Genomic DNA, 15,006 nt, shown 5'->3' on the forward strand with positions numbered 1-15,006 from the left:
GGGGCCTTGGCAGCACTCCCTAGGGCATACATTTATATCTGCTCATGCAAATAACCTGGAAGTGTCCCCTGGAGTGGGACAGCTGGTCCCCGGCAGCGTTTTGGGGAGAATTCTTTATGTGCCCATGTAAGTGCCCTGGCAATCTCTTTTGGGGCTTGCCAGCAGGGGCCCTGGCAGAGGCCAGGAGGCAGCATCTCGGTGGCTGAAGCCATGCCAGCTGAAGCTTTCCAACAGCAAAGCTTTCTTCTGGCCCAAACAAAAAGCCAATGTGGCTAGCATTATTGATCTGTTTCATGCCTTGCTGCTTTTACTGCGGCAGGAAAAGACCGAGAGGAGTTTTAATTTGTCCAAATGGGTTTAGACAAGGTTAATACAACTCATCAATAAATGCCACTTTTTGTTAAGTTTTAATTACAATGCCATTTCAACAGGCTGGGCATATCCTGCCTCCTCAGCGTAGCCGGTGGGGTTTTAGTTTAAGGTGCGCTTCCTTGGGCTTCAGCAATTAATTTCCATTGCAGACCTAGGAGCTGACAGGCTGCCAGTGAGCCCGACTGCCTCAGCAAATTCCCCTTGGCTCCAGTTCCCATGCTGGCAATAACAGCTTTACGTCAGCGCTGAGGTCGGCAATGCACGCCGGGCTGGGACGGCAGCAGGAGGAGGCGAGGTGGTGGTGTCAGAGACATGAAGATATCCACAAACTAAATACAGTTGTTGGATCTTCTTTCTTTATGCCAATGGAGACAGTCCCTTCCGAGCAGCTGCAGTCTGGCTGTGTCTCACTGCCTGTGGCACAGCACTCTGTACGTTTTATTAAACTCGATTTCTGGTATTGCAGTAGGGACTCACTGGGGCAGAAGCTGGATGCAAAGTTTAAACTCAAATCTTTAAACCTATCATGCTGCTGTGCCTCCTACATCCCCATCTTGATATATCTTCATCTTGGTCCTAGAAGAGAGTCTGGAAAGGGCACTGGTGGCTGCTAGTCCCCTCTTCTCCTCAGGGACTGGTGAGGACGGCACAAACAGTAAGTGTTTCATCTTTTCTGTCATCTCCCAGAGGTCGGTTTTGAACACTCAAGAGAGATGCAGATAGGATCTGCAGCTCACAACCGGGTGAATAAATAGGAACTACCAGAATCACTGGAGTTGATTCGAAGTCCAGCTTGGCTTACAGATCTCCCTCTCCAGTGTGAAATCGTGAATACTCTTGCAGCATAAAAAGGTGCGTGCACTCATGTATTACCCCCAAAGCAGAGTTCCCTCCTATGCTCTGCACCGTGTTCTGTCCCCAGCATCGTTTCATAAACTTTGCTGAAGCAGTTGGCAATTTCTCTGTTTGCTCCCTTTTTTTTTTTTTTGCAGCCAGTTTCCACATCCTTTCCATGCAAGCAAGAACTCCGTAAAAGCGGAGAGGAGGCAAAAGCAGAGGGGTGCTAAACCACTGCTTGGTTGTAATGCCACAAACCATCCCTACCTCATTTCACTGCCCTGTACCTTCCCCAAAAGCCGGGGAAGTGGCAAAGGGCACCTTAGACAAACGGGCAGGGAAACTAGACCTCAAAGTTGTAGAAAACTCAGAGCAATGGAAAAGAAACAGGAACCAGTCCTAAGTGGCATTTGCTATCAGATCAAAAGCAAGAGGGTAAAGAAGTCAGAGGCAAGTACCATGGTGAAACCGTGGTACACAGGTACCACTGCCTGGTTTGTCTCAGGTTGTATTATGGCAGGGCTTGGTGGTGTTCAAGGAAGCAGAGCTGAGGATTAGACTTCTGTACAAACACCAGTTATAACACAGGCTTGTCCCATCCAGGCAGGAAGCTTGGAATACAGGTGAGGGGTGTCTGGTAAGGGTCTTTTCCTTTAAAATGCCTGCTACTGTTACCAGGTGCACTTGTGGTGGTGTGGTGCTTGAGTCTGGAGTTTGGTAGCATATTATATTAATCCCTGGCATCCCTACCTGCCCTGACAAGGCTCACGCAGTGTGGTAGCTAGTGTCAGGGCCCTGAATGCACCCCCTGGGGGTTTGGCTCCCTGAGCTCAGCGTTAACTTAGATTGTTGTGCTGGTGTTCAATGTTGAAGAGAGCTCTTGAAGATGGCTCTGCTAAAAAGCCTCAGTGAGGGCCTGTTCTACTCTTCACTTGTAAGCTGAGGATCTTGCACATAGTCCCCACCTCATCTACCTTTGCCGCTGTGTTGCAGCCACGGCTCTGCCATGTACCCTGTTTAGGTGGACCTTGGTCGGCTGACTTCAGTCCCTGACTTGACCTCGGACCTGTCTCATCATCATGGACCCGACCAGCAATTGCTGGACTCTTGGCTGAACCTGGTTACTCATCATCAGCCCCACTATGCTCTTCTTGCTCAGGTATTGTGGCACTGTTCCTTTTCCAGTGTGGCCACTGCCCTGTGCCTGCCTTGTTGTTGCCTCCAGCTCCAGGCTCATCTTCCCTGGTGGAGCAGCTGGCCCTTGCTGCTTCCTCACAGCTGACACGCTGATTGATTTGATGCCTACGTCTCTGATGTTGCTTGTGATTTTGCCTTGGCTGCCACCAATGGGGTGAAACCACAGTGGGAAATAGAGTTGTCTGTCTACAGAAGTATCGATCAGGCAGAATATAAAGGAAGCAGCTCTCACACATTATAATGCAAAGTAGCAACGGGGAGCATTCTTGCACGTATGAGCCACATACCAAAATCTTAATATGCGCTAGAGCCATGAGGGCTGTCTCTCAAACTGAAGAGGGCCATGGGAACAGGGAATTTTAGGCAGATGGTGATAATGGCTCCCCAGGGCTCCTGACATGTCGCTCTGGAGGGGGCTATGCTAGATGTGGAGCTGGATCCCAGGATAAGCCAAAAGATTTGGTTCCTGCAGCCATGCTGCCTTCCATAGCTGATGATCCAGCGGATTTCATAACAGCACACTCCCCACCCTGTCGCACAGAGTATTACTCACACAGGAGCCATTCTCAGAGCTGACAACGAGGTTCAAGAGCCACGGCTTGCTCACCAGTGATTGAAAGAAGGTGGGTGTGAGCTATCTGTTCCCAGGATGGGCTGAAAAGTGTTTGTATTCCCATGACTACGAAAAGATATGGGCTGTTTGGCCTGAAGACTCTAGAAGCCCCTAGAAGCCATGTCCTTGAAGCCTCTGTCTGTGCCTCACTTTGTGAGATGAGTGACCATACTGCAGCTTGAATGACTTGCAGAAGTGACGTTTACTGTGTGCTTCATGCCTCTTTGTCACCCGGGTTGCGATTGGTGCATTGAGGACTTCACTTGCTGTGGTGATACAGGTAGTGCTGCCCTGCTTCAGTGAAAGAGCATTTCTTGGGGAGATGCAGCAATTTAGGGAAAGGTAAGATTACACTTATCATTACCTGCAGGACAGGGTTGGGAGGTGCCAGGGCACAAGAGACAAAGTGTTGTCAGCTAGGCTGAATGCCTCTGAAGAGCAGGAGGAACAAGTTTAGGCATGCCAGAAATGCCCTGAGCTTTTCCTGTAACGATCCCAAGTGGCTGTGGTGCGCTGTTGGGTGTGTACCTTGGGCAGCTGACTGTTGTTGTGATGAACACCCTTCACCTTGCTTTGAGGTCTGTGGCGCAGGTGTTGCTACAGTTGATAGCAATACAAATCCCTGCAGAGTGCAACCCAGCCTAAGAAGCTGGGTAATGCTTGGGGGGAGTGATGTTTTGCTGGCAGCTCTGTGAGCGCTAACTGGCTCGAGGCCAGTGTCTGCATTTGTGGTGATGGTGTGTGGAGGTACCTGTAAAGGGAATGAGGCAGAAGCCTTGTTTTGACATCTCAAGGCTTTAATAAAGTTTGGAGGTTTGCCTAGGCAGGATGAAGCTTGGCTATAAGACAGACACTTTTGGGCAGTCAGATTTTAACTCAAATGCTCCTCACTACTGTTAATTTTGTAGTATAAAACCATTCTAAATACCAACTTGCTTGCCTCATGCACAGGAGGAAATGAAACTGTACACAGTGGGTTGACTTCTGAGCAGATAAAGACTGGGCGTAGCTGCTGGTGTGTTCCCCAGATTTGCTATCCTCCCTCCCAAAGCATTTCTGGAGCCTTAGAGTGTAACATAGAGTCATAGCTTTGGGATGCAGTGTGGTGTATGTGACTTCTGGTGGAACTTCTGTGGGGTCCCAGGGTGAGAGAGAGAAAACCATGGTGCAGTGGCACTGCAAGACCTCGTACTTCTTACTGATCAGGCTTGAAGCATATGTGATGGTGGAGCAACCTGAGTGACGTAGATAGATACAGATAAATGGAGAGCCAGTGAGAGCAGGAGAAGGTTGACATGGAGATGAAGGGTGTCCTGGCAGAGGTCATGGGAAGACTCACAGCTGCAGAGTGACCAGAGATTTATTCAGATCCTCTGTATCAAGGCATGATGCTCTCCTGGAGCAGAGCTGGAGGAATTAGGTCAAAGATGTGGTTTGCTTTAGGTTCCAGCTGGGGAAGTTAGGTGGGTGGAGTAGGGGGCTGGGAGAGGCAGGAGGTGTTTAGGTCAAATACAGCTTTCAGGAAAAGGAATTTTGCCCTGCTTGTTATACTATGGACAACCCCCTTCAAAAACATGCTGATCCGTGAGAGGCACCACAGCCTGGTTATGGACAGACACCACAAGTCAGGTAAGAAACCTGATGAGAATAATGCAAAAAGCACAAAAACACTTCCCACAGTGTCACTGGGCTTCTTCCCTCCCTAAAGTCACTCCCTAGAGAGAGTGAGTCAAGTATCCTTGCTAATCCAGGATGTATTGGTTGCCTAGTTTGCCCCTAGTAGGTAGGAGAGGGAGAGAATACAAGAATATAAATAAACTTGTGGATCTGCTAATATGCTCTGGAAACTTTTGCATGGAAAGTGACAGCTTGGGACCTGCCCTGGATGGTGCTGAGCTTCTTTCCCAAATACCCAGGGCTCTCAGCAATTGCTCTGGGAGCCCTTGACAGCCTGCTGTTTGCTCCCAAAACAACAGCATGCTAATACACACCTGCTCACATTGTTTTGTCCTTCCCCTTCCCAGCTCTCTGCTGTGGGGACACAGCAGCAGGGAATAACCCTAGCGGGAGCGGGGGAAGGATTTTGAAGGAAATGATGCAGTTTGACTTATTTATTTACAAGCTCATCTCAGCAGCAGCCCAGCGCCATCCTGGCATGTGTGCAGACTGCTGCTGGGGAGTGCCACCGGCTCCACTTGTTAAGGGAGCGAGTGCCAATGAAGCTGTTGGGCTCCTGCAGCTACAAACCCTCCTCTTGTGAGAAAGACAGATTTAAATTTTTGCAGGTGTGCTGGGAATAGCCCAAAGCATCTCGTCTCAGTCACTGCTCAGAGGAATTCACAGTTACTATATTCGGGAGTCAGGAAATGATTACAAATCAATGACTCCATTCCCAGAGTGATTCATTGTTAAACCAGGGAGTTTAGCTCTTTCCTTAGCTCTCTCCATCCTGTACCAGTTCCTGTTCCTGTACCATCTTGAGTGTCTTATTCATTTTAAACCATCAGACAGCCGTGGACGTAGCTGAGGAGGAGCAAAAGGACAGGTGCACAGAGGTATGGTTGGGCAGTTAAGGGGAGAAAGGGTTTCTGAAGGGGGATGGACCACTTTGAGGGTGAGCAGAACTTGGCTATAGACTGGGGAGTAATGCTGCCAGCATGACCCATAGCAAACTGGTATCCTTTCTGCTGCAGGGCTCCCACTGACCTCTTTGTCCTGGCTGGTAAATGGCCCGTATTTTTGCCTGACTGGGGACAAAGTAGAGGGGAAGAAAAAAAACCCCAAACCTACCTATGCCCAGCCAGACCAAAGCAGAGGTTATTTAGCAGGCCAGCATGGAGGTTTTAATCATCCCCAAAATCCTGGGCCAGTCTAATCTTATTAATAATAATTTATTACACTTAGCACTTTTAAATGTTCTAAGCATTTTGCAGGCATTAACTGGGGGCTGGGAAGCTGGGACAGTTTTAGAACAGGGACTGGCACTGTTGTCTAGCCCAGGCTTAGCAGAGAAGAAGGGGTCCAAGGAGCAGGCTTTTCACAGCCTGCCTTCATTCACTGTTGTGCCTGCCCACCTAGGGCTCTCTTTTCGCCCCTTGTCCCACCTCACAGTTTTCCTCTCAAAACTGGAATATGCCTCTTATGCAGCCTTGCTTTAAAACCTCAGCCATCTAACCTCTGGCCTGGGGAGAGTGGCTATTTCACCAGCAGATACAGTAAATAATCACTACTGTCAAACAAGACAGCTAGGTGGGGAATTGGTCCCATTTCACAAATGAGGCAGCTGGCACAAAAAGCATAGCTAACTGGTAGAAGTGTGAACACACTTCCTGGCTCCAGCCTTCTCTTCCTGGACGTACAGTGATATTTCCAGAGCATGTCTTAGATTTCAGCATGTTCACAGAGGCTATGAGGTCTGTACTCTCAGAAAGGTTCCTTGGTTTGCATTTGGCTTATGCAAAATGGGTTACCAACACATGAAACCCAGCCGGGTCTGCACCACCCCTAAGTCTAACATCTGCTGGATTTGTCATCACTGTAGCTTTTGCTGTCATCTACACACACTGCAGAGCTTTAATCTGGGGCTCGGATCTGCAGTGGAACACAGCAAGCTGATCCTCCACACAGGCTGCAGCAGAAAGATGGACTTTGCAGGATGCTGTAAAGCATTGCGTGAGAGGCCAAGCTGAAAGATGAAGTGAAAAACACACATCTGGAAGTCTAATGCTGCTGCCTCTGTGGACCTTCCCTCTTCTTGCACCCCATTGTTGGGGTCTGCGTCCTTGCTCCCCTTTGCACCGCTGGTGCTGCAAGGGACTGAATGGTGGGAGCAGACACCCAGCTGTGGCAGCAGCAGGGAAGATGCAGGAGACAGAGGTGGGGAAAGGTGCTGGAGGAGATGGTAGCCATTGCCTCCAAGAAACTCAAAAGGTTTGAAAAAAACTGGTTCACATGCGGAACTGAAACTGAACCAAGGGGAATTCACTGAGAGCACTAAGTGGTGACCACCAGCTATTTAAAGCTTCACAGGCATCTGATGTGCAGCTGGGCATAAAGAAAGGTTGTGCCTGCAGCTTGCACAGACATACCCATGACAGCTTTAAAACAGGGCTTTTGAATGCTGCTAGTTAGAGCTGCAACAGCCAAGAAGGTCAGGATGGGCTAGAAACCACCCAAGAAACCAGAGAACAGCTGGGGCATTTGATGACGGAGCAGGACATGACTGGTGCCCCTATCAGCCCTAGCTAAACAGCAAGCGGAACTGAAGCCAAGGAGTTTAAGATTATTTCAGGAGCCACTCACGACTGGACAGAATCTGCAGTCGTGATCTTGTGGACGGTCACAGGGAGCTATTACACAACCTCTAGACAGGCTACCCACTTCTCAGCAAGAATTCAAACTATCTGAGAGATGCATCGGCGTGGAAATTACCCCTATAACATTCCTTGTTTGTCCTTTATACAGAGCAAGTCTTCCTATACCATGCCTTCATCCCCAGGGAGGTCTGAAACCGGAGCTGTGAATATCTGCAGGCACTACAGGAACCGAGGTCCTCCCACAAATGGGGCTCCTGGATGGTGGCAACCATACTCTGGCTTGGGTTATTCTGTTCTCCCTCCTTCCACCCTCCATATCCAGGCAGATCCTGCGTAAAAGCAGCTGCAGTCTTATTTCGCCAGTGCTGGCCTCCCCTTACTTCTGTTTTCAGATCAGGGACCACATTTTAATACAGAGCAAAGCATCTCAATCGCCTTCTTATTTCCTAGAACAACCCTTGCAACATCTGTACAGCACTCTCCTGGCAATGGCTGTGATTGTTTACGTGGAAAAGTCCCATTAGAGAAGTGTTTTAGCACCGGACTTTGATTTTGTGTTTCAACTCAATTTGACAGGATAAACCAGAGCTGCAAATCTCAGAGGCCCTCTGGCAGGCATTTCCAAGACCCCTGCTTGGCTCTGAGCTGCTATTTGAGGTCCTTCACACAGCATTTTAACCCTTCTTAATGCTCCTCCCTTGGAACTTTTCTCTAACACCCAATTGCTGACCCAAGAGATGATTTTCTAACTGCCTAGCCTGAATTTGGTTTTATGATCCTAGTGCCACGCTTTACTACTCCAAAATAATTAGAACAATTCCCTTCCTTTGCTTATATTATTCCCTTGAAGGTATTTGTAGGTGGATCACTTGTCCCTACTCAACCATTCCTTTTCCACTCTACACTCTTACCTCTGCCATCCCTCCTTCTACCTCCCATCCTAGGGTGCTTTTATCAAGTAATAGTTGCTGCAAAGCATAGTTGGGTCATCTTTCTGCTCCTCTGATCTCCCTTTGGGAGCAAGATCATCTTGAGACTCAAGAAAAGCCTCATCCTGCTGAGGAGTGGGCAAGGGGCTGCAGCCTCCCTCCGGACACGTTGTCCTAGCTGGGGCTGGAGAGCATTGGGGAACAATGGCTGATCCCTGCATGGATCCTGGGACTGATCTTGGTGACAGCAAAGGGTGACGGGACCAGGAGATAAGGAAAAGCTGGCAGGAGATAAGGAAAAGCTGGGATATCAGGGTGCCCTGTCCACCCCACTTTCAATCTGTTGCAGTGGTGCCAGCTAATGAAATTTAATGTATTATTGACCAGATTATACTTTCTCTGCCTCAAAAATGATCTTTGTGAATGCTGTGCGTTGTTTCAATAGCTCTTGGCTTACGAGTTCTTTCTTTTTTTTTATTAGAAAAATTTAAATGGTTCAAATTTTGATTAAAGCAAATTGACTTTGTTCTCCACTGGAAGCTGTTTATATAACATCTGCTTTAAATAACTCTAAAACTCAGTCCATTCAACAGTGCAAAATAAAAAATTACAAGAGGAGAAATTACAATATTTGTTGCGATTTAAAAAAACCCCAAAAGACTGTATCCACCTTCAGCTGATTTATTCCCCAGGCACAAGCTTAGCCCCTGTGTGCCCAATACAGCCCCAGTGTGGCTGGTTGGATTGAAGACTGCCTGGTTCACACAGCTGGCAAAGACTGGGAAAATTAAGTTAAAACTACTTTCACAAATTACTGTTTACTCAGCTAAAAACCTGTAAGTAGAATTTGCAGTGTTTGTGCATTAAATGCACGGTGCTCTACGTCAGATTAGATTTCCAAGTTGATGCATATTTCAGGGACAGCCTGTGCCAGGTTGAGTTTCCCCGTACAGGGAACGTGTGCCTAAGCGGCTCCCTCAGGAAATTTGAAAGCTGCATATTTGTATCAGGGTATGTGGGAGGGCTGCACAGACAAGCCCCAGGCAGCCACTGGCGGGTTAAAAAGTCCCCTCTGTTCCTTGTGGAGGCTAGAGGGGCTCCCGTAGGTAACCCCGCTGCTGCCTGCCCGGGCGCCTCTGTCCCGCTTTCTCATAACCTCCTCTGCCTCCTCCTCCTCTTTATGTATTCATGAAGCGGTAGGGACGGGGATAAATAAAAGCTGAGCGAGCTGCAGCAGCCGCACAGGAAGAGGAACTGTCTGCGTTGGTGAGTGCCTCGCTCAGCAATGCCGGGACGAATTCGGCCTCTTTATCTTTGCTGAAACAGTGCTTGCGGGAGAGAGAACTGTTCCCTGCTCTCTCGGGCAGCAGCTGGATGAGCTCTGGATGCAAGGAGGAGTAAAGCTGACAGTAAGTGGGTCAGTCTCACCAGGGATGAGATAGCACTTTTAAGGATGTTCCTTTCTCTAAGTTCAGAGCCAGGCCTGATGTGGGGCTGCGTCTACGCTCCTGCTCTGTTCCCAGCAGATTGCTTCCCCAAGCATGCCTTTGTCTCCTGGGACCCACTGATAGGGCTGAGGGCATCCTGGTGGACCCACGAGTGGAGGAGAGGCTGGAAGCACAAGGCAAGCAAGCAGGGACTTAATATGCAATTCACAGGGGACCGTTAAAAAATGCTGAGCTTTTCTCCAGCCTGCTTTGGTCTAGAGAGATTGGTGTGGAGGGTCACTAAAGCCTGGCGTTGAAGGATTGTATTGCAGCTGTGCTTTTTTGGGAAGAGCAGAGTTCTCAGAGTTCACATGTGCCTCTCTCCTGCGATCTCTTACTACTCCCCTTCTGTCCTCTTTATTCTGGGATTGCAAGGAAAGGACAGAACTCTGTCACTGCAGAAGAAGCTGTGGGGTTTTCTGCCCATAAATTAACCCCTTTAATAACTGAAATATACTATGAGGATGCAACAAGATCTTCTTTTGACTGTAGGAAATCAGGATCTGATTAGCTCAAACAAAAACCGAAAGCACCTCAAGTGCCATGGCCCCCTGCTTCCTCCCCGAGACACTAGCAGCACGGCCAGTACCTCTCCTCCAGCACTCCTTTTTTCTGAGGGGACTCCATCGCAGCTTGCAAGCCAGAGTCCTGACCTCACCAATCCCCCATTCCAGGGCTAGACATTTGCTATTTTGAAGGTCTGTGTGATATGCTGCCAGCCTGATCTGGGGAGCAATATGTTCTCTTCACCCTGCCCACACTCGCACTGTGGGCAATCAGCATCATGGGAAGTAGCCCTAGATAGCATAGCCCTAAACACAGGGTAACAGGTGCTCCTCCCAGTGCTGAACATCCCATTAACCTACTACTTCTGCAGGATGGGCCAACAATTTAATATCCCAATGGGTCATTGTTAAAATGTCATCTTCTGACCTGTGCTAACGTTCCAATCTTCTCCCTCTGCCTAGGTGCAGCTTTAAGATGAAGCCTCCATGTGTGCAAGCCATAAGGTTAGCATACCTTCTCTTGAATTTGGCTTCCCTCTGCCTTCCCACTCCACTCTGGAAGGACCGTGACTCCCTAATGCAGGAGGAGAAAGCCCATCAGACAGGTGGCAATTTGGTGCTGAGTAGACAGGAACAGCAGCTCAGTTCAAAGCTCGTAAACCTCAAGAAGAAGGAGGTTGCAATGGCCTTAACTACGGGACAGTTTCCTCCAAGCATGCACTTCTTTCGGGCAAAAGGCCTCATTGATCAGAGCATGGTGTTCAGCATCTTAAAGCGCATGCCAAAAGGTAGGATTGGCCTAAAGGTGGCTCATCTTCTTCATCCTTCTCTGACATTTTGCTTTCTATGGCAGAGCTGGAACAAAGTGCAAGATGTGGCAGACAAGCTTATGAGCTGTTAGTTGTGCTTGCTGGCTTCCAGGAAAAGCCCTGCCTCTGAGTTTGGTGAGAAGACAGCGGGAAAGAGGAAGAGGGGGGTGGATTGGATGAATACAAGTTTCCAGCAATTGTAGCATTCGGTGTAACTTACAATACAAATCCTTCAGCCTTTCAAGCAAGGAGAAAGGACAGCGGAAGCAAAGACAACAAGACATTAGAGACATCCGTATTCACTCACCATGTTCCAGCCAGGGCCTTCCCCTTTTCCTCGTACACATACCACAGACATGCTGCCAACCTTGTCTTAGCCCACATGTAAACCGAGAGAGCTGTATCCCCCAGTAAGTCTTTCTGCAGGTGGCTCTGTAGCAGACCAGTAAGTATACTGGAAAGTCTGGGGGCACCAGAAGGCGGCAGCGCTACCTCCAACACTGCAAATTTCTTGTTGAATGCGAGTCAAAGCCTGTGTTGATGTGCCCTATACAGTGTGATATAAAAACTACTGTATCCTCTCACTAAATCTTTCATAATCGGGTTCTGGTCTGTGCACTTGTAGAAGATCTCTGCTTACGAGGGCAGACATTTCTCCTTTTGTCTTTAGAGATGTGGTATCTCTCCAGCTGTGCAGCAAGCTATGTGCTAATGGGCTGCCATGCCCTATATACTCTGCAACACACAGATAGTATAAAAGGCATTTGGACCATTTTAGGTTAGATAGCAGTATGAGATTGCCCAATACCTTCACCACACCATCCTGTGCATCCTCTGATGAGCAGCTGGAACACAGCAGCATCTGAAAGCTGGTTGCAAAGGAAAGGGAGAAAGGATGTTTTTAGCCAAGGTCAAATCCAAACTACCTAGGCTGGGTGGCAGGAAGCCTGATGTCTCTATGTCTCTGAGCCTTTGGCAGGCCAACAGAGAGGCAAGAGGTTGAGGCGATCACAGGAGGAAGGCCTTGGCTCCTGATTGACTAGTTTCTCCCTCTGCACCTCTGTTTCAGTAAGGAAGTATCTGAACAAGGTGCCCTCTCTAGCTAAAGATATGAGACACTTGAAGCAAACATTGTCAATACTCCTGTGACTATGAACAATATGTCCTTAGATTCAGAATCACATGATCTTATCCACGTGGCTGCCTGGAAACAGGGTGGTGACCTGCTTTGGGAGATTTGGGAGATGGCTTTTTCACAAGAGCATTTCTCACTTGCAAGGCTGTAACACTGGCACATGGATAATAAGCATTTTTCTCACTTCCTAGCTTGACCCTCCCTGCCTCTGGTGTGGGATGAGGGTATCTGGCTTGCAGCACCCTAATCTGTTATCATGAATGATTGTATGTCAGGATTGTCATTACCCTTTCATTGCTGAACTGAACAGTAAGGAATGTAACAGCCTTTTCACATCCAGTGAGGATCTTTGATACCAAGGAAGAATCGAAACAAAAAAATTAACACTTTTCATTCAAGGAGATGGTAAAATGGGTTCTCAGAATCTTTGCAAGAGCTGTAAGCTTTTAGGGCTGAGATCACATCCTTGTGGCTGCTTGATAGGACACAGTCTTAGAGGCCTCAGTTGTGATATGAGCTCCCATGCATGACTGTTGTCTCAGGCACTATTGTACTTTTTGTTGCTGCTCACACAGGAAGCGGGGTGGCCTTGCCGGAGAGAGGAGGGTCAGATCTAGACAGCTGTGGCATGCCCATGCTGTCACACTAAGCTCTGTTGAAGCAGCAACCACAGTTGCCCAGCATCTTAAGATGATTTTAAGTCAGACCCTCTGTAGCAGGAGATTATAGATATTGTAGTCTATATTATTTTAGTCCACTATAAACTGTAGTCTTTAAGTTTGTCTAATGTCACATACACAGCAATCTTGTCTTGTTCCTGCTACTTGTCTTCTCCCTTTACTCCTACAGGCATCAAAGCTATTTTGACTATGGGGTGTCCCCTAGACTAATAAGATACATACCTGTAAGACTTTAGCTCTCACAGTACCTTCCCTTTCCAAGGGTGAAATTTAGTTCAAGCACCAATAACATAAGAAGTCTCTGCAAAAGGGGAGATTTTAGCAAAACGGAAAGATGGGCTGAGGAAGATGAGCATGCAGAGGATGCTTTCTATGTCAGGAAGACTGGCAGTTGTCAACGTACGGCACAATAACAGGGTGTCCCAGAGGCTCTTTGTGCTGGCCAGCAGCAGATGTACAATGTAAGTGAGCGTGCTTTTGATAAAGCATAGAAGTAGATGGTACTTCCGCGTCTGAGTGCAGTTCCCTGGTGTGCCTTGGTCTGGGATTTTGCTGTATGCCAGAGTTTCAAAAAGATAAAAGAAGAGACACAGACTAGATGCAAAAAGTGAGACTGGGATTCAAACAGCTTAGATACAGAGGCTTGCTTCAGGTCTGCCAGTCAGTCAGCATGCCTTGTAAACTGCTGCCTACTGTGCGAGTTCCTCTTTAAATCAGTGGGGCCTGAGCCAGCTCACAGCAAAGTCTGTCTGAAAGACCTTTAATAACTCAGAGCATTTTCCATCCCAGTGGAGAAGCAGAGCTCCCTATTGATTGCCCCATCCCTCTGCTCCCAGGGAGCTGTCATGCTCTGCCTGCCCCGCATTTGATGTGGAGGGCACCACATCCCCCAGCACAGAGGGAATCAGAGTACACAGTCTCAGCTGGGAGAGGTCACTCACAGCCATCTAGAAGCTTTTCCAGATGCCCCTGGGTGGGCAAACTCAAACTACTATTACACCAAACCTCGGTTCCTTCTCAGCTGCCTGATCTCATTAGGCTATACTTGTCTTCCCACCAGGTGCTGTCTTACACCTGCATGATTATGCCATCCTAAGCGTGGACTGGCTGGTGTACAATGCCACCTACCTCCCTGACTGCTACATCTGCTTCACCCACACGGGCACCGTTCGATTTCATTTTTCCAAGCCTCACCCTCCTCACCCAGTGCCAGCCAAGTGCTCCCAGTGGGTTTTGCTGGAGACTTACCGGAAACAGCTGCGCAATGTGACTGAGTTCGATAACAGGTGAGTGAAGGGGCCGTGCAATCCTGCCAGTACTATGTGTTAGCATTGTGTAGCCAGCAGGCTCATCCTGGTCTAACTTTTCCATTTGCTTGCTGCTTTGGAAGAGGGGAACTCTATTTATGGCTGCATGCATAGAACAAGCAAATAGCAATACAAGAGCTTGAAGGTTGTAGCATTAAGTATACCAGAGTTAAAAATCATCAAAGTTGAAGTTTTCTGTGCACCCTCAGACTGGTCTTGTTGAAGACTGGTTTAACTAGTCTTATATGACCTGGCCCCACCTCTCCTCAGAGTATACCAGAGTTAAAAATCATCAAAGTTGAAGTTTTCTGTGCACCCTCAGACTGGTCTTGTTGAAGACAGTGGTTTAACTAGTCTTATGTGACCTGGCCCCACCTCTCCTCAGCACCCAGGCTGGATGAACTCCCAGAATGGGACAGGGCTGCATGGTGAAAGACCTTGCCTCGTCCATTGAGGTATCCCAGAATAGGATGAGGAATTCAGATAGCTGAAGAATAGGCTCTCCTCAACAGCAGAGAAGTCATTGTCTTGATTCAGAGTGAGAAGTTAGGCAAACTACTTACATTAGTTACTGCACTAGTGAAAAAACTCGAAACAACCCAAAAGAAAACCTGAACGCCAACCTTGTTTTCTGAGGACTGTATATGAAATCCCATGAGAACCCACCACGCTGAAGCATGAGTCCCTCATTCCCAACAGCACCCTCTGGCACAAGGAACTGCAACTTGCCCTCCTGCCCTCAGACAAGGGTTAGGTGTCAGCCTGGGCAGTAGCTGAGCCAGAGAGCCCTGCACACAGGTCCTCTGCTTGGCAGCACT

General features: G+C 48.3%; 1 protein-coding gene across 1 annotated transcript in view; it reads left to right on the forward strand.

The window, feature by feature from the left end:
• Window positions 1–10,725: 10,725 nt before the first annotated feature.
• The window catches only part of CECR1 (cat eye syndrome chromosome region, candidate 1), a 19,290-nt gene continuing 15,009 nt past the window's right edge, over window positions 10,726–15,006 (forward strand). Inside the window, exons 1-2 of the mRNA XM_010133342.1 lie at window positions 10,726–11,045; window positions 13,942–14,167. Of these exons, the coding sequence (XP_010131644.1) occupies window positions 10,733–11,045; window positions 13,942–14,167 (539 nt within the window). The 5' untranslated portion in view covers window positions 10,726–10,732. The remainder of the gene's footprint in view (window positions 11,046–13,941; window positions 14,168–15,006) is intronic.

This window comes from Buceros rhinoceros, unplaced genomic scaffold (assembly GCF_000710305.1).
Source record: "Buceros rhinoceros silvestris isolate BGI_N320 unplaced genomic scaffold, ASM71030v1 scaffold13173, whole genome shotgun sequence".
NCBI classification, from domain to species: Eukaryota; Metazoa; Chordata; class Aves; order Bucerotiformes; family Bucerotidae; genus Buceros; species Buceros rhinoceros.